The sequence below is a fragment of the Puntigrus tetrazona genome, chromosome 7, assembly GCF_018831695.1.
Source record: "Puntigrus tetrazona isolate hp1 chromosome 7, ASM1883169v1, whole genome shotgun sequence".
NCBI lineage: Eukaryota > Metazoa > Chordata > Actinopteri > Cypriniformes > Cyprinidae > Puntigrus > Puntigrus tetrazona.
In genome coordinates, this window is record NC_056705.1 from 10,954,112 (window position 1) to 10,978,648 (window position 24,537).

Consider the following 24,537-nt stretch of genomic DNA (forward strand, 5'->3'; position numbering starts at 1 on the left):
TTTGGGCTTTGTTGTTAATTGTACCCTTGGTCCAGAAGCTGAGGTAGGTTTTTATCCCAAAGAAAATATTTGTTTTCCTGAGATAATATAAATTTAAATTTAATTAATTTGAAGAAAAAGCAATTTGGTCAGTAAAACAGTTTTTAATTTAGGCATTTATAAGTTTTTCCCTCACAAAATGCAATCTGATTATCATGCTTGGGGGTGGATAATATAAACTATTAATGATGCAAATATTAACTACCTTATCTTGTTTTAAATATATTTATTGTTAATCATACGATATCCTTTGTTTGTGTTTGGGAAGCTGCAATGACTGAAGACTTAGGTGGTGCTCTGGTAAAAATAAATAAATAAATAAAATAATAATAAAGATATAAATTAAGATATAGCTTACACTTCAAAAGGCTATGGTTTAATTAATATATGTGCTCTACAAGTTTCAAAGTCAGGTGCTTTGTTTACTGCTGCTACATGATTTTGGATCAGCTGTGAATATCCTTATTAATAATAATTAGTATTGTCAATTTAACACAATGCCACGTGCTCTCAAAATTAAAGGTATAAAGGTAAAAAAGTAAGTAGTAGGTAGAATATAAATTAATTTCAAAATGTAGTTTTACGTATTAATTTCATAGCAATATTATGCAGTTCTAATGACAGTATAAATGCATTTATGTAAATGCTTCTAAAAAGAGCATTATATCCACATTGTAAACTTAAAAGTTTGTGCAATAGATTCCATCTAAACCGATGTACAATTAATAGGCAATTCATTTAATTGCACATTTGAATCACTTGACAGACCTAATAATTACATATCAACATGCGTCTCTAATAAAAATTCACTGAACCTTTGAGTGTGCTCTGCAAATCGTGTCACATTGTTAGCTTAGCAACATGCACTCAAACTCAACCATGAGTGTCTTAATTAAGAAATGCACGCTATTTGTATTTGCCATGACCGTGAAGAGGGTTCGTACCTATGTAGAGCACTTCAAATCAGTCAGTTACGAGCTTCTATGACGTTAATATGCTGTCTTAGAAGGTAACAGCCTAATTAGACAACAGAGAGCAAGACCAACTCACCAGGGTTTGGAAAAGAGCTATTGAAAATCTGTCTTACCGCTGCAACAAGAGAGACGTGTCAAGAGCTCTTCTGAATGGAAGTGATATATTCAGGTGATTATATACAGTACAGCTGTATTTTTTAATTGGCAGGATTTAATGGACGGCATGGTCCTTTTAAGCATCAGTTTGAAATTGATTTCAAAGGTAACGGTAATCATGTAAACGTCAATCATATATTATGCATTACTTGTCCCATTCGGTCTTCATTTTGAGTGACAATCTAATTACCCCCCCGGGACACAGGCTTTCTGGAAATCACTTAGAGAAAAACCATAAATCACGTTGCATCCTCCAGAACTTGATAAATCAGACCAGTGTTGGTTAGCGTTTGCAGAAAGGCAGCAACTTTAAGTGGCACAAAAAGCTACCCACTTATGTCAATCACAAGCATTAGCAGAGTGTCTTTCTGAGGACTAATACAGCAATCACAGATGGACAAGCGTGAGATATGGATATTTCTTTTGAATCGCACATAACAAAACGACTTCAAGGGCAGCATCGGAAAATCAAAAAAGGGTTGGAACTTCAAAAACGTTGCTATCGTTCAGCAGCACACTGATTGCTGGAGGATATTCCGCCTCGTGTAAGAAATAAACTGAAAGGGTTATGGACGGAATTTATTGAAATCCTAACAAGAGCTGTTTGCTTTCGCTCAAACAGTGATAAGCCTCAGGCAGCATTCAGTGCTGCAAAGCCCCCTCATCGAGTATTTATATGACATCTGAAAGAGCAGGAATTAAGAAAACACAGTGTGAATGTTTGATAACTGTAGAAATGATTTAAATGCATCGGATGCTCTCTCTTTGACTAAAGCGTAACATTGAAGTTTGTCGTTAGTGCCGTTTAGAACAGAAGTGCCACTTTGCATTAATGCGTTTCTCTTAAACAGGTCACGTCGCGAAGAATACATATATACTTTTTTCTCGGGGCTTTGAAACTTAACAGTTTGACGTACCAATTAATTAGAAAACCCGGCTACGCAAAAACCGTGACTAACATTTTCAAGGGCGTTTATTCCCAAAATCAAAAGAAGAATGGAGGGGGAAAAAAAGTATTAAATATATAAAACTGCTCAAACGGCGGAACGCTGACATGTTGTGTTGCGCTTCGGGAGTCAGGAGTTCGAGTCTGGCCTCTTGGACTTTTGCTTCCGGTCTAAAGATTGTCCTGTCTTAATATAAAGACAAATATACTATTGTTATTAGATTAAATCAGCATTGGTAGAGCGATTTATTTTAATGCTTTTCTCCTCAGTTGGTCAGAACAAACATGGCAGACTTGTTACTTATACTGGGTACACACCAAAACATAATTGGGCTGATTTTGGGCCGATTTCTTCCCTTCCTACAATCCTATGTAATGTCTTGGTTATTTCGGTGGTTTCAAAGATTATCTTATCAGATTTCCCTGTGGTGTGGATGTGTGTTAAGTGACTGAATCTGCCCAGAAGAACGATTGCGAATCAGAAATCCTGATGCGAGGGGTGCAGAACGGCTAAATCTAGGATTTTTTTCCCCTCATGTTTACGGCCAATCACATTTTGTGTGTGCAAAGCCTTACTTCTTCTGATGACTATATCTGGTGAAAATTCGTATTTGGGTCATATATTTCAAGACGTAGGCTGGAATCTGTGATTGCTAAGTACAGGATTCACTCCGGTGTGGTGACTGACAGATACACTTTCACCTCAAAACACATGAAATACGAGGAACTGCAATAAGTTTTTAAACAGAAATAGCGACGAAGAGGCAAAACTTATGGACTGCAGCTTTAATATATCAATATTCAAACTGTAATTGCAATAAATAAATTATAGTGCTGTCAATCTATCGAAAGTAATTGATCAAATTTATTCTAAAACGATTTGTGTTTAATCTCACCTAACTTCACAGTTTTTAAATATATATATTTTATATATAAATATATATATATATATATATATATATATATATATATATATATAGACAAACCCTTAAAGAGGTAACACTTTACAAAAAGGTTAAGACTGTTAGTTGTATGTAGATGTATGAATTAATACGATTAACACATTTATTAATCTTTGTTATTGTTAGTAGTAAATATACAGTCGCTCATTGTTAATTAATTCACAGTGCATTAACTAATATTAATACTAACTAACTTGTGATTTTAATACCACAGTAGTAAATGCTGAAATGAATGTTAACTAAGATAAATAAATGCTGTAGAAGTATTATTCGATCTTAGTTAATGTTAACTAATGTAGATAAGTAATGTTAACTAATGAACAGCGTTACCCTTAAAGCTACGAACATTACTGCCGTTCTCTTTTCATTTGTTCTTTGATTAACAGACTTCACAGCAGCTGGGTTATTTGTTTTTTTGGCTGCTATTTCTACTAAACGTGATACGGATCTGACACGCAATGTCTTTTCTCACACCTTTTATATAGGCTATAACTGCGCTTTAATCGTAAATGATAAATCAGACAAATTCGCTCAATATTTTCAGCGCCGTTAAACTGGAAAAATGAATCACGTGTTAACGCGCTGATTTCGACAACACTAAAAACTAAAACGAATAAGTTAATTAAATAAACCCATTGTAATGCATCTAATGCATGTTCTTATTACAGCGGGAGGATTTTTAAAAATTTATTGTAAAAGGATCTCGGTGGAAAAAAAAAAATAAAACGCTTTAATATATTTATTTCTCCCAGCTGGCAACTCTGGTAATCCACTATAAATGTCGACATGAATCTAAATGAAATATTTCTCGTATTTGCCTTTGATGAGCAAAAACAGTGTTGACGGGGGAATCCTTGTGTTGTAGACACCGTAACAGGGTCACAGACACGACATGAAAACAAAGATGCTTTTATTTTTAACAAGTCTTGAATAATTAAATTAAGCGTTTCGTACGTTCTCTCGTTTTGTCCCGGTTTTTCGGCTCGTTTGCTCCTGTGAACTTGTCGCTTTGTTCTCGTGATGCGATTAATACAGCCGCATTATGATTTAAGATTAGCAAAACATATTCCGAGGGCCCTTCCTGCATGTGTGTGTTTTGTTGGTCTTTAATGAACCGCTTGGACTACCCGTGGAATTCTATCTAGAATTAACCAGAGAGCTAAAAAAGAAATGCTGATTTGATACATGTTACGTAACCATCTGCGGCACGACTTGAGGAGAATCAGACAATAATTACATTCTTGCCTCCGGCACTGTGTCTGATTGAGCCCATTATGCTAACCCAGATTTTGGGTGACAGCGGCTCACCTCTGTGATTATCTGTACTGCACATTTAAGATTAGCTGGTGTGTATTTCGGCTTTCTGTTTGCCACGGTATTTGCAGATGTATTTCCTAGACTCCTCGAGTTGTGATTGAACCCACGCTGGTGCTTTGGTCTGGGGAGCTTCAGGAGACTGTAATTGTCTGCGGTTATTGATGTGATTTCCTTTCCTTCAGGCCTCACAGAACCAAACTTGGCACCTTGCATTCACTACGTACAAAAACATGCACATCTATCACGTTATTTCTATTTATTTCATTTTTTAACACCGGACATTGGCTGGGATGTTGATTTAGGATGCAAATGTATTTGCCGTTCATTATTGAAGGGTGGTTGTGGTCTTGACTAATTGAATAACCTGTATGGGACTGGTTAAAATAAAAAGGTTTTTATTGCCAGGTTCATTCGGCAGTCAGTTTCTCATAGAAGTTTACATTGATTACAATAAACTGCACACTCAAGTTAATGCAACCCATAAAACCGAGATTGATTATCGATCAGTCTTAACCATTAACAAAAGGTATGGTTAGGTTTAGAATGCAGTTCGCGTACTGCACAGCATACACTGTATAATGCTTTCTATTTGGTACATACAGTATGTAAAACTATGCGTGTTTCAACGTCAGTACTGTTGATTTATCAAACGACAATAAAATTATATTACAGAAATAAAACTATTTTGGTTTATGCAATTATTTATATTTTTATTTATTTACATAAAGGGTCAATAAGGCCGTGGTTTCTATGTTTTGCAATTGTGAGCCAGTGTAATAGTATTGTGTTTTACTGAGACAGTCAACGCCACATTACTAAATCGATGCTAAATAATATTTTATATTTATATTTAAAATAATATATTTTATAATATAATAAAAATTGTAATTTACACGAGAAATCTATGTCGGGAAAAATAAAGACTACGCATTTTAAGAGATTATCTGTATCTCAATTCATACTTTTTATGTGTGATAGGTGAGCGATAAAAGAAAAATAAATAATTGCAAGATATAAGGTCAGAGTTGTGAGATGTAACTTGTAAATTAAGAAGGAAACAGTCAAAAATGGCATATTAAAACTCAGAAATAAAAATTGTGGGAAGAAAATCAGAACTAAGAGATAAAAAGTGACAATTACCTTTAAAAAAGTGAGATTTACTTAAAATTGAAAAAAAAAAAAAAAAAATATATATATATATATATATATATATATATATATATATATATATATATATATATATATATATATATATATATATAAATAATCATTGTCTTTCACAATTGTAAATTTTTTCCCAGAATTACAATGTTACTTTTTATTATTTGTATTCTGTGGCAAAACAAGTTACCACAGATATCCCTACAACCTTAAACATATGTTCGCAGCATTTAGTCTACATGCAGCCTGTATCATCCTTTATTTTGAGTGCAGTGTGAAGTGCTGTGCTAGCACTTAAACAGTCTGAATCTATTTTGTGTGTGTCTGGGTCTGCTGCTGTGGGTTTTGTATGAGGCTCGTTCAGCAGAGTTTTCTTTGCTCTGTTGGATCAGTGAAGTCATGGGGCTGCGCAGTAGCCTGATCGATAGCAGCCTTACTGTCAGTATCTGAATGATCACATGTTTCTGTGCGCTCCCTGCGACTCTGTAATAAAAGGTAAATATTTAATGGCCCCTGCTCAATCGAGGCCCACCACCGACTGCCCAGGATGATGCAACGATATCAATTTTGATCACACCTCCCTCTGTTTAAATGGCTAGAGTGTGACTGATGAAAGCGGCTCTTTATTTTTGCATTGCACTACAGTTCAGGAGATTGTGTGCTGGTGTAGACTAGGAATAAAGCTGGGCCAGTGCTTGCATTGAGCTTGCTTAGCCTTTCTAATGTATATGGAGCTTGGTAACACTGTAAATTACACAGGTTGAGTGTTGTCCACATATATTGATATTATATATTATATATTATATATATATATATATATATATATATATATATATATATATATATATATAAATAAACTTTTATTTAATTAATCGCATTACAGCACTATTATTATTATTCAAATGATCGATAAAAATAGGTATCCAGCTGTTACAAACATCCTGGTCATATTTAAAACCAAAATCAAAGAAATATGATCTTTTGAATGATTTAGTTTTTAAATATTTTTAAGACACATTTTCTCTCATTACTACAATATCCAATCGTTTATTCCCAATAACATTCAATCATTACTATATAAATGTATTTATTATTCATTTATGGTACGTAGTATTCATGGTAGCATTTGTTATACTGGTTTTATTTCATTTATACTGATTTCATGCAGACTGGTAATAAGAATAGAATTATTGTAAAAAAAAATAAAAAAAATAAAAAAATAATATAAAAAAACCTTCAAAACAACATCCAGCTCTAATGGGAATAATTTAGTCTAAATAAAAATAAATAAATAGGACCTTCGGGACCTAGTGAGAAAATGTATTTAATAGTAATGAAAATGTCACAAAGTCTTACAATATACTTAATTTTCCTAAGTTTTTATGGCAAAATTATCTTGCCATTTTATGAGATCCATCACATTAACGTCAGTGGCTAAAGACAAACTAACACTTTTAGTAGGCTGAGCATTCTTGTAGAATAAAATATGCTCCGGCTTTTCTCACAGAGCTTTTTATACAATCGTAAACAAAATAAATGATCGGCCCAATGGAGGAGTCATAAATTTCCTATAGCCTGCTTCATGAAGAACCATCAATAACGGAGGTCTGTATCCCTCAGAGTGAGATTTGACTGGGAACACCAAGAGTTACACTCAAATGTTTAATATTGAACTCTCAGATTTACTTTGTACCAACAAGCATGATTTGTCACTAGGACCCTAAATGTCAAACGCAAAAGACGTGCGGTTCTGTTCATGAGGTGTGTTTACTTTTACCTACGTGTTCTGTCACGACATGAGCTACTGAGTAGAGGCTTCACCGGCTCATGGAGCACAGAAAAAGATTGAAAGAACTTCACGTACGTTTACGTTTAAGACATTTAGCTGATATGCAAGAAAATACTGCGGTCAAAAATGCACACAGAGCCCGAAACTGAAAGCTTATGCCTTATTGAAAGCCTAATAAATTCAACACGTATAAGCAAGGCATGTCACTTGCGCACGTGACTTTCAGTCCGGTGTTTGCGTCTTGCCTGTGGCTTTGCTGTTATGGCAAGACTTCACACACCTTGCACCTAGGGTTGTTTTCGCGGGGGTTACACCTACAAGTCTGGGCAATGCTCCATAACCCTGACACAGTCATGGTGAGAAAAACCAAAAAACATTTCAGGTCTCTTCAGCTGCTACTGACACAAGAGTCGGTGGGATTTATTGATTGGATGAAAAACTATTATTTCTGATGTTAGCCCTCGAAATTCGCAGGATGTGACAAACGCACCTAGTGAGCTGCCTAGCAAGCATTTGGAAGCGTATTGGGCGCGAAAAACGGTTTTGAAGATTTCTACATTTGGCCAGTTTAGATGATGTGTATCATTCACCATGAGGACAAAACCAAAATGGTCTTGACTAGGTATAAATTAGTCCAGGATGGCTTATGCAGTAAGGGAATATAAATACATTTTCATGGCTTAAAAAAAAAAAACTTACAAAACGGTGTTTTATGAAATTCAAAAAACGGCAGTAGTATCCTGCAAGGGGTATGTTTTAGGTGTAAGGCAATAGAAAATAGGGTTTGTACAGTATAAAAAACACTACACCTATGGAGAGTCCCCATAAACCACAAATGCAAGTGTGTGTGTGAACATAAATAAAAATAAATAAAATAACTGTAATGGATCTAACTTTACATTTAATGTAATTCTACAATAAAATACTGTAACATTTACGGTTTTAAGAAATGAAAAATAACCATTTAACTTGTGATTTACTGAACTGAACTGAATTCCCTGAGGGACACTTTTTTTATGGTAACGCTTTTTGGTAAAGTTCTGGCAACCAATCCTTTTTTTTTCCCATCATATTTTCTGATACTTGCATGTTTTGTTAAACAAGACGATCTTAACAAATTAACAAAACCTGAATGAATTCTGAAGTCTAAATACAATCACCAGAAGTAAAAAGCTAGCGGTAGCTCCGCGACGCCACCATCAAGCTTTAAACTCATTCAAACTTTATTTAAAGTCTACAATTATAAATGTCAAGACGACATTTAATGTTCTTAAGCTCAATTTGATGAGTTAAATTTTACTTCAATCACGAGTGAGGTTGTAGAATAAAACGTGAAAATACCATGAGCTTTTTTTTACCAAAAAAACATTTGGAAAAACAAAGACGAGAGAACCAGAAATTGTATTTGTGGATTTTAGGACTCGTTCCTGTATCCCTCGGAAAGGCAGACATAAAGGCAGCTCACAAGGTTTTTGGAACAGAGCTATAGAGATTTTCATTAGAAAATCTGGGTATTCAGATAAATGGGATTCATTTTCACATTAGGACAACAGAATTTCACATCAAACATTAACCGACAAGAGCTCAGTTTGGAATGAATTCAGTGAAATAATGCTCATTGGGTGGGTTTACAGATATCTGTCCAAGTCTGAAGCATTACAGACAGATTTCAGACATTTGAGGAGACAGAGAAATGACATTCAGTTGCTTCGGTCCCTCTGTGTTGATCATTTGTTTGGTTGGCCATGTTTAAGCGCTCCCCCGAGTGTGCTTGTGAACAAACGGCTGGTTTGAAGAGTCCTGTTTTGAGGTGGGCTTGTTGAAAATTATATGTTTACAAGCAGTAACACCCTTCTTTCCTTCCCATTTCCCCAATCCGGCTCGATGGCTTTCCCTCAGGTGGCAAATTTAGACGATTTTAAACCACTGTCAATTTCACGATGAATAAATAAGTAAACTTGATGAAAGAGTTTCTGTAGTCTTGTGAAGGTTTAATGCTGTGAAATGAGCCGGGGGTTGTTAAGTCTTCCCGTTTAGCTAGTGTTTAAAGTCTAATGTCTCCTTTGGCTCTTCGCAAAGACGGTAATCAGTGTTTGATTTGAATCAAAGCCATTTTTGTTTTTTGCGATGCTTCAAAATAGCATTCAATCTGTCGTAGGTTTATAACTACTGTGCGCTTGCTCTACAGGCCCAGTGGCAGTCATCAGCGGTGAGGAAGACTCTGCCAGCCCTCTTCATCACGTCAACCACGGTATCGTCACGCCTTGCTCTCTCGACGCGGGACCTGACGCCGTCGTGATCGGCATGAGTCGCATTCCCGTCATCGAGAACCCGCAGTACTTCAGGCACGGACACAACTGCAACAAGCCGGCCACTTGTGAGTGCAAAACTCATTTCCAGAAATTCTACACAGTTTGCAATGAACCGAATTGAACAACTAGTTGTTAATGATGCATATAAAAGAGAATCAGATTTGTTTCTTTTCTGAACGTAAAGTGCAAGAAATCACACAGAATTTGACATTTTAACGTAACTACACTGTAAAACGTCATTTAAATACTACGTAAAATGTCAAAATTTTGTGTAATTTCTACATTAAATTATTTAGTTCAGGCAAATATTAAAACAATAAAGTAAATTCTATACTAGCATCCAATTTAAGCTAGTATAAATTAACGTTTGAATTTATAAGCAGAATTTACCTGGAATTGTTTATAAGGATTCTTTAAGTAAATATCAAAGTTATGATCCAGTTTTTCCCATCATGCACTGAGGGCAATAATAATTAAAATAGTTTTTGAGTCATATTTACATTGTTTAGGTTTAGTTCGCTTAATGTTTTGTGACATATGGAGGTTATTTTCCGCTCAAACACTATCCACTGATTTGTTAGCATCATTGTGTATGGTGTTCAAAGTATGGAGGTCTCTGTGTTCAATTGGATAATAATTATATTGAGTGGACATGTTATCTTAAAAATAATAAGCCGACTACTCGCCTACTTGCATCTTTGCAAGTGAAGCACATGCTTCAATAGCATGTTTTTTTCCCCAGTGCTACATTTATAAACTGTGACTGACTGAAATGTACTTGAGTATACTGTTTTTTATGTTATTTTGTTGAATCAGAGTTCATTTCCATGGTAAGCATTAAGTATCAAGTAAACCTAACTTAACAGATAAAAATAGATAGGCTTTTACTTATTTTTTTTGCAAATTTACTAGCCTTTACTGAGTGAAAATAGTTTCCAATAGTTTTCCTACTCTATTTTGTGTAGATCTTGCTATAAAAACAGCAAATAACAACAAAGCCATAATAAACTTAAATCCAAATGCGTCACATTGGAAATCAGCCACATACCAAAATACTGTGACCTGTGCCCGTCTGCTTTATTAACTGCATAAACTGAATTGTTTTATGAGCCGAGCCCGAACAACCAACCCAAACAGGCTTTAAAAGAGTTGCTTTACAATAAGTGGACATGGCAACCCTTCAAGAGCGCGCTTCTGCCAAGCAACCTTCCAAACATAAGCATAACATGACGGCTCTGTCAACAATGGTTTAATTAAAATCTCTGAGCATAATGAGTCTTTGGTCACTGTAATGGTACCAAAAATAAGATGCCGGAACGTTGCCATGGTTACCATCTTTAAAAATTGACACAAACTTGAAATCCACTGCTGACGCAACATGAAATACTCTAAACAAAATTATAAATGCAACACTTTTGTATTTGTCCCCATTTTTCGTGAACTGAACTCAAAGATCTAAGACTTTTTCTATGTACACAAAAGGCCTGTTTCTCTCAAATATTGTTCACAAAACTGTCTAAGATACCAAGATGCCGATTAGACCGCATGATTATTGCACATGTGTGCTTTTGATACGAAATGCATTAAATAAGCATGTTAGAATGATTTCTGAAGGATCGTGTGACACTGAAGACTACAGAAATTAAATCACATATTTCAGAAACTAATATAACTCAATATAACTATCCTCATCATATAGAGGGTCACTTCGAAGATGTGCACAATAGTGTTAACTTTTAGATGATTTTTTTTAGATGATGAGTGCGTTGGAACAAATGCCAACTTTGTTGTTTGTATAAATGGCCAGGAATGCAAATGCAGAGCTCCCGCTAAGATTTATAAGATCATTAATATAATTATTTGCTATTTTTGGGGTCCGCTGTGACTATAGCCTTCCAAATGACTTCTGAAACAAATGGTGTCTTAGTTTAGACCTTTAAAGTAATTAGTTGGACCGAATATACTTGTGATTTTACGCAAGTGTTTTTGTCTGCCGGTTTAAAAGGCTAAAAGGGGCACTGATTGAATTATAGAGTATAGAATGGTATATACGGAGACAGACTTGCACACATCAACACACAAGGTCTATTTATATTCCAGGCACAAAACAGTGGTCTATTCACAGGGTGAACTGACGGCTATGAAAAGGAATCCAAAAGCAGAGGACAATCACATTTTGCCCTCATGAATAAATTAACTCTTTATGCATAATGGATGGCATAAAATCTTTATGGCTGTAGATACATAACCATCATGCCATGCCCACATCTGATGAGTGCGTGATATTTAAATGACAGTTAGCTGCTTAAGAGAGGGTATGTTTTTACATCTCGAGCTCTGGGCTACTAGAAAGCACTTTATGCACAAGCTGTAGAAAGCTGAATCATTTATATAAAGACACACCTTATAAAAAAAGGTCCAAGGTGCAGCTCATGATTTTTTTATAGATAGAACATAAACTAGCAGAGCCGGGATTGTGGGTCGGGTATCAGACCAGTTTTACCCAGTTAACATTTTTAGAAATCTAATTACAACCCAAATCCATAAATAATAGAGCCTTTGCATTACGGGGCAGATCTTACACAACCGCAAACATGTCATATTTTAAGCCCAGATCAAAACAAAGACATAATATGTTTAGCATGAATGAAATCAAGCATATACTGTGATTTTTTTTTTTTTTCACTGTGATATTTATCATAATTAACATTAAAACAGGGTTTCTGCTGATCTTAAAATGAAAACCTTAAATTTATCTTCCTCTTCTCATCATTTTTTTGTTTTCTCAATTTAAATATCTGAATATTTTTAAATGAAGATAGGTTTATTTTTTGAAGGAAAACGATTATGTGAATTTGTGGAACCAAATTACATTTATTCTTAAAACAAGAGCAGATCCGTCGGTCAAATTAAGTCGATATTTGCGCGTAATTTTCCACCTACAGAAAATTTATCTTGATTTAACAATATTTAGACGTTATACATTGGGAAAACAAAAATATTGCAGCGTGATCCAAAGTAAAAGGGAGCAGAGCTATTCAAGCCTTAAGCTTGTATTTTTGTAAAATGAATTGAATGAAATGAATAAAAGTGAAGGGGATTTGTATTTTGAAAACATACTGAGATTGTGTTTCATTCAATTCATTCCTTAAACCTTCTTTATTTGGTCTCAAAAGGAAGAAATCTTACATTTAACTCTATAAAACCTGCAGAAACCATTGACACATTGTCATATGCTAAAATATTATAAATATTATTGTCCCAATTCAAGAAAAAAAACCCCATAAAATTTGATCCTAGGCTTAATTTATTATATGAAATATGCTAAATGTGAGAGTTTAATTTATACAGCGATTGATAAATGAAAAATATAACTTTGATTCCGTTTTATCTGTACACTGCTGCAGTAGGTGTATTTTAAAGGAAGGTGTTGCACGGATTCAAGTAAGAGTCCCCTGAGCCATGACATGCTGACTTTTCAGGAATTCACAAGATGACTGACTCACGCAAACTATTCTGCAATTACAATTGAGTTGTGCTGCATTTACTTTCCTTTTCAATCCAAGATGAGTTCAGGCATGAACTACGCAGCGTCTCAGTTGGTGGTTAGCGCCTGCTAAAAATATATAGATCTAAAAAAATTAAAAAAATAACATTGCTTTTTGCCACGCGGATGACGAACCTACGAAACCGTTTATTTCAGAAGAGCAAGGGAAATTGTTTTCTCTCACTCTCTATCTCTTTGAGATGGCTCTTTAATTTATTAAATTATTAATAATGAAATATTTGCCGCTGTATAACTCATGGGAAATACAGCATCTGGATCACATGCAATAGACTGAAGATCATTATTCAGGTAGCAGTATTCCTAGAGGAAGCGAGTGCACTAGCATTTGCAATGAGCTCCGCTGAGTACAAAGGCTATAAATATACGATCCTGACTGTGCATTGCAAATATGGATGATTTTGAGCAGTGCTGTGTCTGGCACATTTATCAGATCGTCAGATTATGTCCTTTCAATAAAACTATATCTTTATTTTTTTTTACTTTTGTTCTTTTAAGTCTTTTCATTTTGCATTTTAACAAAGACTAGAGCCATTGTTAAAAACCAAATCAGCATATCAGACTGAATTCAGCTTGGCATCACAGGAATAAACTCCGTTGTAAAATATAAATTCTAAAATATTTAGAAAATATTCGTTTTTTCAGATGCCTTCGTCACTCGCATTATAATATACGAAAACATGCTAGCCTACATAGCTTAATGCATTCCAAAGAAAAGCCAGATATGAACGTGTAACGCGAGCCTAACTGCAATTACGTACGTTATAAATGAAAACAATGACTTCTATTTTAAATAACCGGCATTAAATATAGAGTTGAGAAAAGCAATTATTTTATCGTGCTCCTGCAATATCCGTTCATTTCTCACTTCATCAGGTTAGAGAAAACGACTAGCGGTGACCGTGTCTTTGCGTTCCTGTTCACATTGAACTCGGGACATTTAGATAAGATATGTCCATGCTGATGTCTCCTGTGTGCACCTTCATTGTTCTGGACACAATTACTTGGATTGCATTGTTTCAAGGTAACATTTGATGACAAGCTGAATTTATCAGGCTTGAGAGTGAGAAGACAAAGGCATGCGCTCAGAAAAAGGGCATTGTAAATTAATGCAGGCCAGGTTTAATGGAGCTCTGAATGTGCACACCTTTACAAAGATTCGGATCTATTGTCGCTGCTCATAATTGGACTGCCGTCTCATCAAACCATTGCTTAATAACAATTTTTACACACATATAATTGACAAACATCTAATTAAAAAAAAAAAAATAATAATATATATATATATATATATATATATATATATATATATATATATATATATATATATATATATATATATATTTTTTTTTTTACTTTATTAGTTTATAAAAAAAAAAACATCTGTGACTTTCATTTGATTTTAATTAGACTTTTTATTTCAATTTATATTTTTTATTCAAGTTACATTAGTTAAACCTGCACATTTGTGAATTTCCTTGAATTTGAATTAAGTTCGCTCTTCAGCAGGACGTGCCAGATTGTTGAATATGTAAATGCGGGCAGTATATATATATATATATATATATATATATATATATATATATATTCATGGCTATAACGGCACAGCGATCCTTTCAGAATAAGCTTGTTTTGCATTTTAAATAAACGGTTTCCACGTACTGGAGGAATTCCTTTTAATTGAGCAATCTTGATTGCTTCAGTGAGAATGAATGGCACTATTTCCAATCACAGATTTTTGCTGCGACAAACGCACCTGCTCTCCTGAATTCAGCCTTCAGGGCCCGGTTCAGATTCGGCCAGGATGAGGAATAAATAAATGACGGCGAGTCTCAAGATAGTGTCTTTCTAATTCAAAGTCTTTCCACAAACGGGTTGCGGTAAATAAGCAGCGGAGGGAAGCTGAAGGTTAAGTTAACCCATCCCAGACTCTTACGGCAGGCACATGTAATTGTTCACTCAGAGGATGGGACAAACCCAGCGGACCCCTTAATGGAAGAACAAGTGAATATAAATGAGGTTTTGGGGGACTTCAGGCTTGACCTGATCCTGCTTCAATCTGCTAGATCTCTGCTGCTGGAGTCACTGATGATTGTAGTGTCTCTCACTGCACTCCAGTGACTCTGAACACTAAGATTTGTTGTCTTTAGCTCTTTTAGTAACAGTTTGATAGTTTTATGAAACACTTACTGGTTTTAAGTTAAGCGTTTATTATTATGTTTAATTTATTGACCAACTGTTGAATTAAAAAAAGATTATTATTACCATTACTTACTTATTACCATAAGGGCAGTTATTATAAAAAGATATGACTCATTACGAGGTGGATTATCACTATTTACATTTTTTTTTTTTTTAAATGAACATTTATTGTTGGCCTTGTGGCAAGGTGCACTAAATACAATCTAAATATAATATCAAATAAAAAAAGAGTTTATTCACAAAAACTCAATTTCAAAAGTGATGTTTTTTTATTGTGTTAGTTGTCTGTGTTTTACCTAATTAAAATAACCCAACTGCAATTAGTTTGAGACGCACATGAACAAAAAAAAAAAAAAAGATTTCTTAAAGAGTTTCGTTTTTGCTAATTATCTGAAATCAGAATGTTTTATGAAAGTACTTTTAATGTATCATACATTGTTTTTCATAGTAATTATACCGCATTCAAAAGCCTTACAACACTCATCTAGCAATGCAGCAATCACATTTTTAAAATGTTGCAATGTGACGAACGCACTTTTCACGTGCATTGAATATTCTTTCTGTTTTAACAATAAGCATGCATTTACAAGCATTGCGATCATTGTGAAATTGTTTATTATTAATCATTTGATTACATAAGCTACTGAAGAACATTAAGCTTATCACAAGGTGCATTAGAAGGCATTATATGAATGCTTTTATAATGCATTATATATAGACTGAACGCAAACACTTGTAATTTTTTCCACCTAAATGTATTTCTTCACTCAAAAAAAAAAAAGTACAAAAGCTGTCACTGGGTTGCTACCTTTTCAAACGGTACCTCATTTTATTTTATTTATCTCTAAAAGATGCATATTAGTACCTTTAAAATGTACATATTAACACATAAAAAGCACATATTAGTACCCAAATGGTACATATCAGTATCTTTAGAACAGCTGCAGCTTTTGTACCTTTTTTTTTCCTGAGAGTATACGCTTGTTTACCCATAATCATAATTGAAAATATCTTCGTGTGACTTCATCATAGCAACCACAAGTTTTCAAAAGGTACGTTTGTAACTAAAGGGTCCATTTTGGTACCTTAAAGGTACATATTAGAACGTAAAGTGCACATATTTGAACCTAACAGGTACAAACGTGTACCTTTTGAAAAGGTGACAGCTTTTGTACCTTTATTTCTGAGAGTGTATATGCTTACATCATGCGTGTATTTAATAGGCTGTATGGCGTCTGTTGAAACCCGTCTCTACATAACCGTTTGCCTTTATTAATGAAATGTTTGGTAGAGGCCAGCGAGCGATTAGAAAAGAGAGGCTGTTATGTTTGTGTATACTCGTATTTGTAGCCTTTTTCTGCGGTAAAACATTTTTGCTTTTAAGCCGCTTTAAATTCACACAAATAATTGGAAATGACAATGAACATTGATGGCAAAGCATTACAAGTCCCAGGTGAGTTCCCAACAGATGGCAAAAAGAGACCTTTTACAATTGACTCTCATTTGCATCACACTCGTTTTGTTTTGAAAAAGAGAACTCAGAGGAGACAAACAAAAAAAAAAAAGAAAAAAAAACACGCAGAAAATATCCAGCTGTGAACGCGAGCAGCAATTCTAGAACACCATCTGCACAGGAAGTGACCTTTTACACAATGCGAACAACTCACGATTGAAGCCTTTATTTACACTTGTACGCATACGCACAAACAACACGCACCATGGACGCATACAGATAACCTGTCACTCATATTTCATTTGGCTCGGTTTCCCACACTCATTTTTGCCACCTGTTCCCGAGGGACATCGTCTCTTATGATGATATTATTTGGATAATTGCATACCTGGACCTTTTCTCGTTATTGTATGATCGTATATTACGGGAGCTGATGAGATTCACTGACAGTGCTTCTCGAGTTTTATGCATTATAATAAATGCATATATAAATAAATAATTCCAAACCTAGGTGCTGTGTCGCGTGGAAAACCAATTCATAGTGACCACATTTACACAAAAAAATCATCCAGATGTATTTCAATTCTTGATACTGTTAACTAAAACCGTTTTCAAAATAATGTTGAATTCACTGAATTAAATGAAGCAAAAATAAAATATGAAAAACCAAATTAGCAATGTTGCATTGGCTGTTTTTATATCACTCAGATGTAATTTATAAGCAGTTTTTAATCTTTTTTTTTTTTTGTATGTAATTTTTGGCTTTCTATGTAGTTGTAATTAATGTTTATTTTGGTTTATTTCATTTTATTTTTTTATATGAATGGTATGGGCAACTAACAGAAAATTAAGTTTAAGATGAAGTGATAAAATGACAAAACCGTAAAAAAATATTGCCAAAAGTAACTAAAACCTTAACAAAAAATTAAAACGTAACTAAATATAAATGCCAATTTATAAATCGATATTTTATATAAATACTGAAATAAAACCGTTCCTTTAAAACACTACCATTTTACGATTCAGGCTCATTTTGCAGCATCACCGTGAACAGATGAACTTGACACGCAAAACGCAAATTTAATAGCCATTATATCATTTTTTCTGTTTCAGATGTGCAGCATATTAAACGGAGGGACATTGTTCTGAAGAGAGAGCTGGGCGAGGGAGCTTTCGGGAAGGTGTTTCTGGCTGAATGTTACAACCTCAGCCCCACCAAAGATAAGATGCTGGTGGCTGTGAAGGTGAGGCATGTTTTTACAGTTAAAAGCACCTTCTTCTGGCTTTGCTTTGCTTTGACTTTTCTTAGAATAGATGCACTTCTCCTGTGCACTCCATTCCATTACCAGGAATGTGCATTATGAAAGTAAAGCACATTCCTGCTCTCATTTCACACAATCTAAAAAAGTTGGGGTCAAAATGTAAAACTTTTTTTTTTTTTTTACTTTACAGGCTTTACTTTTAACTGGGTTAAAGGTTGTCTCGCCAACTTTTTACAATCCAGTCAAAAAGCTTCTCCCTACAGCACATCTTGTTCTTGTTGAATCCAAAATAACTGAATGCAGTTTTGTGTTCTCACTGGTTCCTAAAAGAACGGCAGAAGGGGTGTATGTTTGTGTGTATAATGACAAAATCATCTTTACTTTATCACAAACTGTTTTTGTGTCCAATGTAAAATATGGGAGCTTTTGGAAAACCAGTTAAGAACTGGTCTAGAACTACTTTCTGAGTCCAATAACATCATTTAACCATTGAGAAACGCTCTCCACATATTGGTTTTCCACTTGGTGTCCAATGTAAAATATGGGTCCTTTTTCTCAAAACCAGTTGAGAACAGGTCTAGAGCGACTTTTTAAGGACAATATTGTCACTTAGCCATTAAAAAGCACTCTCCACATCCGAACCTCCTCCTCTAATCCAATGTACCGTCGTCACACCAGAGCGACCGAAGCTATTACATCATAAAGATACCCAAAGATGCTGTGAAAATGCTCCAGCGTCGAGAGGATATCTTATAAACCCGGGGCCGTCGCAGGACGTTGCAAAATAAAGAAAGCGCATCAGGCCTGTGTTGAGTGGCACGGAGCGAACGCTTCCCCTGACGGAAATGAGTGCTTCACCATCTGTGTCATATACACCGCTCTCTGTCGATGCTTCCCTCTGCTTGTGTCAGAGAGATCGGGGGAATTCTGTAATTAAAATCAAATTGCATCATGCGCTATTCAGGCTAAGTTGTCAATTAATTGGTAGGAGCAGAATTCACAGTGAAAGTGTAGTAAGCGCTTTGGAGTGGCTGGGAAGATTAAATGGTTTTGGTTTGTTATGCTATAAATGCTTTAATAAGGATATCTACCCTATGCAGTTTCCTGGAATTGAGAGCACGGTAAAACATTAACAAATTTCTAACATGCATAGTACAAAAAAAAAGATCAAATCAAATATATCTATATCTAAAAACCAGCATTTCCCAGAATGAGCAGTGAGATGGGTTAAGCTGCGCCAGGAATTAAAATTAAATGACAAATACCTGAATGTTGAATATTGTTATAATACATTCTTCTACCATAACAGCACGCAAGTTTGGCACGAGGATGTATGAATGAACTATTTTTTAACAAACTATTCAAAGTTGCATATGTTAATTAAAATAAAGCAGAAATAAAATGTAAAAAAAAAATATAAATGGTTGCCTTGGTATTTTAATAGAAATAAAATATGTTTATTCTGAAGTACTAAAATTACAAAACATAAAAATAAGAATAACAGCATTACATGTAAATGTTTACAAAATTATAAACATGACAAAAGCCCATGAAAATACAAAAAACTAAAAAAATAGAAGGAGTGACATACTGAAAAATGTATCGTCAAATTGTTTTCTTGTAAAAGTTCATTTATCTTGGTCTAAAAATGCTTCCGACAATTCAGTATATATTTATGAATCAATGAAAGAATGAATATGCTAAATATTTTATAAAATGGAATAAAAGTATCTATTGAAATGGCAACTGCTTTGAGCAAATGCAATTATAAATACTGCTGAAAATAAAAATCCAAATAATATGCTGCAAAATAAGACACTGCATTCTGATTTATTACCTGTTTATGTTGAAAACTCCCCAATTAACTTAGCCTTTAACATGACAGTTTTTGCAAGTTGCATCACCTCACCACTTTTAGTTTGAGAATTCATGTTGTGGCCTTTTGATGTACGTTTTTGTCTCATTTCAGTTTATGGCAGACATCCTGAAATGCAATTAGGCATATTAGTTTAACCTCCATCTCGTTTCTCCTTGCTTAGAGGACGACTTCAGTAAAAAAAACGTGGCATCCCGCTCTCCGCCGTGCATTAGTTCTTGCCTGTACATCTCCCACCTAGAGTGAACATGCTTTTTTTGTCTCTCAGACTCTCAAAGATCCCACCCTGACTGCCAGAAAAGACTTTCAACGAGAGGCCGAGCTCCTCACCAACCTCCAGCACGAACACATTGTGAAGTTCTACGGCGTCTGTGTGGACGGCGACCCTCTCATCATGGTGTTTGAGTACATGAAGCATGGAGACCTCAATAAGTTCCTGAGGTATTTTTGTATTGGGATTTCTGTGGGAATTATACAGCTCAGGCTCCTTGGAAAAACGTGCCTCCAAAAATACCTATACATTCACTGCACTTTTAGGTAAGAAGACCAGTGACTTCTTTTTCTAACAATATATTCAAAATGAGGGCAGATTATTGATTAATAAAAGATTTAATGACCTCAAAATGCTTGTAGTATAGCACATGATTTATAAACAAATACATGTTGATGTTTGCATCACATGAGCTCCGTATGTATGGCTTTTTTTAAATGTAGTAAACTTGCTCGGTAGCCCACCTGGTTCAAAAGTGACAGAATATTAACCTTTCAATTCAACTCACTGGACATTGTCGCTTGCAACAGCCAAACTAATAAAATGTTGCTAGACACACTTCTTTAATCACTCACTGGACGTTTCACTAGAAAGTGTAGAAAATGAAATGTTGCCACAGGCATGTATTTCCAATGAGTCTGGGCTGAAATAATAGGACTTACATAATATGTACTCCCTAATCAAAAGCTGTATTAAACTGTAGGTAGTGAAATTATTCTAGCCTCCTAAAATTTTGGGTATATCACGTTTCCTTCGTGAATTATGTAATTTTATCATTTAATATGTTGGATGAATTTTACGGCTCATAGGTAGCTCAGTAGACTTATCGAGGAACTGATTTTTTTTCTAAAATATTTATTAAAATCCTTTAGGATGAATAAAAATGGCTCCACGTGGGTCTGGGGGTACTGGGGTATAACGTTTAAAAAGACAGACAGTAAAGAATGCGATAGAGAACTGTGCTTAATGTCACAGCCGAGATAATTTGATCCATGAATATCTAACTGAGATCTCTTCTGAAGATTTAAAACTTTGTTCTCCATTTCCTGTCATCACTGTTTAGCAGAAGTCATTCAGATATTAAAGAGATCTGAATGATGCAAGTAGTGGTATATCATTAAAAATGTTTAATTTCCCCATTTCAAATATGAGGTTACTTCTCAAATAATCAGTTATGAAGTTTCATTGCAATGCAGTTTATGTATAGACAGCTGATCGTGTAGGTGGCATATTAAAATAGCTCACTAAGTTTTAAGGAACAAGGTTCCATTTCAAAATGGCAGCTTGTGTTTGAACTTCATTGTATGCACGTTGCAAGGTGGATTGAGGCCATGTGAATTGTAATTTGCAGGGGAGAACTGTGAAAATATAAAGGCAGATAGAGTACTGGAGAGAGATGATTGTCTTGTGGGAGCAAAGTGATGGGTGATGATAATAAATTATTCTTTTGTACAGTGAGAGAATTTTTTCTTACACTTATGCAGATGGCCAGACTTGCATTTCAAGAAAAAAAAAAATGATGAAATTCTTTTTAGAAAAGCTGCAATGATATAAGTCTGGTTGATTTTCATGGACAGCAAAAGGATTTTGGCTGCAGACTCTAGTTACGATTCATACAAATGATTTGTGTGTTGAATTAAAGAGATTTAGTGAGAACGTAAGGTAAACCACATTAGACGAGCCAGAGTGAACGGTACATAATAATGGACTGCCTAGTTTTTCAGCAGCCCTGGTTAGGATTTCTTTCCCCTCCCATTCATCTACTCCACAGGCAATATTCAAAAATTCAGTCGTTTTAAATTAAGTTATAAACTAATCAACAGCTGAATCCCAAATTGGGGTTTAGTTCATGACTCACAAACTTTGATTAGAAATGATACATAAAACTAATGACTAAGTTGTTGATTTTATACCATTTATAAGTTTGGGGTATTTATAAATTATCTGTATTGATTTATATATTTCTGGAAAAACCTTTATTCAGCAAAGATGCATAAATCAAAGGTGACTAAATGCAAAAAAGCCACATTTTAAAGTTATATTTAAATGAATAAATCACTATATAAATGAATAAATCAATAAAAACACCATTCAGCATGTTGATAATAGTATAATAGAATATGTTGAGCAGAAAATCAGCATATTAAAAATTTTTCTGAAGGATCATGTGACATGCTTTACCATCGCCAGAATAAATTACATTTTAAAAATATTAAAACCAAAAGCAGTTGTTTTAAATTGCAATAATACTACACAATATTACTGTTTTACTACACGTTTGAGCAAATACACGCAACCTTTGTGATCGTAAGAGACTATATATCTCTCTCTTTAGATTATGTTTATTGTAGTTCTGGTAATTTGGCAATTAAATACATAGTCTCCAAAATGACATTAAAAAAACACTCTGACTTAAGTGGCTTCACCAGAATTACCTCTTGAGAAATCAAATCTTTTAAACGGTATTGTTAAAAATCAAGTTTTATATTGAGAAAATGAATGGGACCCTTTTCTCTTTTTATTCGGGGACCAGCCTGTTGCGTTCTAAAGCAGTGCTGCTGCTGGGATTGTTAGCTCTCTGATTGTTAGCTCTTCAGCATACAGTTGAAGAGCACGCTGCTGAAGAGGCACTGGCCAGGAGAGATGCACGAATTACAGTCGAGCCCTTTTGAACAGCCACCTCATGCAAATGCAGCCGCAATCAGACAAAAATCATTTCCCTGACTGAAGAGAAAATCGAAAAAAGTTAACTGAATAGGTGATTTTATTTCACCAGGCAGTTAAAGTCAAAGCACATCTTTCTTTGCCTTGACTCACTCGCTTCAAATTAGACAGCTTTACAGGATTAAAGGATTAGAGGGGGAATTATTTTATGGGGCAATAAGGCAGTGCGTTTGAACACTTCGACCCCGTGCCCTTTTACATTGATCCATAATCAATTTTCCCTGCTCGGATCCTAAACACAAGTAATTGCAAACCTGGACGAAGCTCAGCAATGAAGGACAATTACTGCCAAGACTAACAAGTGTAACCAACACGGCTTTCTGCACATGTTTCAGAGCCCATGGTCCGGACGCCATGATCCTCGTGGATGGCCAACCGATGCAGTCTAACGGGGAACTCGGCCTCTCGCAGATGCTTCATATCGCTACACAGATAGCGGCGGGCATGGTCTACCTGTCCTCTCAGCATTTTGTGCACCGGGACCTGGCCACCCGCAACTGCCTCGTGGGTAATGGCCTGCTCGTCAAAATTGGAGACTTCGGGATGTCCAGAGACATCTACAGCTCAGATTACTATCGAGTAAGTATTACAATAGCTTTAAGGAACATGCCACTTGCCACAGGCTCATTTTCCAACTCTCCTAGAGTTAAACAGTTGAGTTTTACCATTATCGAATCCATTCAGCAGATCTAGCAGTCTAGCAGTAGCGCTTTTAGCTTAGCTTAGCATAGATCATTAACTCTGGTTAGCATCACGCTCAAAAATTACCAAAGAGTTTCTATATTTTTCCTATTTAAAACTTAACTCTTCTATAGTTATATAGAGCGCTAAGACTGAAGGAAAATTAAAAGTTGTGATTTTCTAGGCTGATATAACTAGGAACTATACTCTCATTCTGGCGTAATAATCAAGAAACTTTGCTGACATACCATGGCTGCAGCAGACATGATAGTACGCAGCACCTGAAAATGTTGGAATTTTGTCTTTGATTATTAAAATTATATATATATATATATATATATATATATATATATATATATATATATATATATATATATATATATATTTTTTTTTTTTTTTTTTTAACAAAGTGGCGTGTTCCTTTAAGTGTAATTTTTGCATTCAAAAAGCATAATCGTAGGTATATTTCTTTCTTCATTTGACCAAAACCAACAATGCATATTTTATTACGACATTTCAGGATTTAGATTTAAAAAAACAAAACAAAACACCTTATTAAGGCACTATCAACTAAAGCAACCATGTATGTGAAAAAAAACGTAGTCACCCTAATGATATTTCCTTATGACCTTTTTTTTGGAAAAAATAATAATTATGAAACCTATTAAATCTCTCATTTTGCTATATTAAATCACCATCTTGAATTCACTTTTTTCAACTTTAATTAACACATACTTGGAATACGGATTTCTTTTTCGGATTTCTTTTCTTTCTGATTAATTGTAGGCCGCCTCATTGATCTGAGCTTATGCACCACAGTTATTAGGTGAGAAAAGCTATATTTATG

At 34.8% G+C, this 24,537-nt stretch overlaps 1 protein-coding gene across 1 annotated transcript in view; it reads left to right on the forward strand.

Moving 5' to 3' along the window:
* Positions 1-24,537, forward strand: part of ntrk3b (neurotrophic tyrosine kinase, receptor, type 3b) — a 104,712-nt gene that overhangs the window by 72,629 nt on the left and 7,546 nt on the right. The window contains exons 12-15 of the mRNA XM_043243219.1: positions 9,533-9,721; positions 17,990-18,120; positions 20,283-20,455; positions 23,345-23,588. Of these exons, the coding sequence (XP_043099154.1) occupies positions 9,533-9,721; positions 17,990-18,120; positions 20,283-20,455; positions 23,345-23,588 (737 nt within the window). The remainder of the gene's footprint in view (positions 1-9,532; positions 9,722-17,989; positions 18,121-20,282; positions 20,456-23,344; positions 23,589-24,537) is intronic.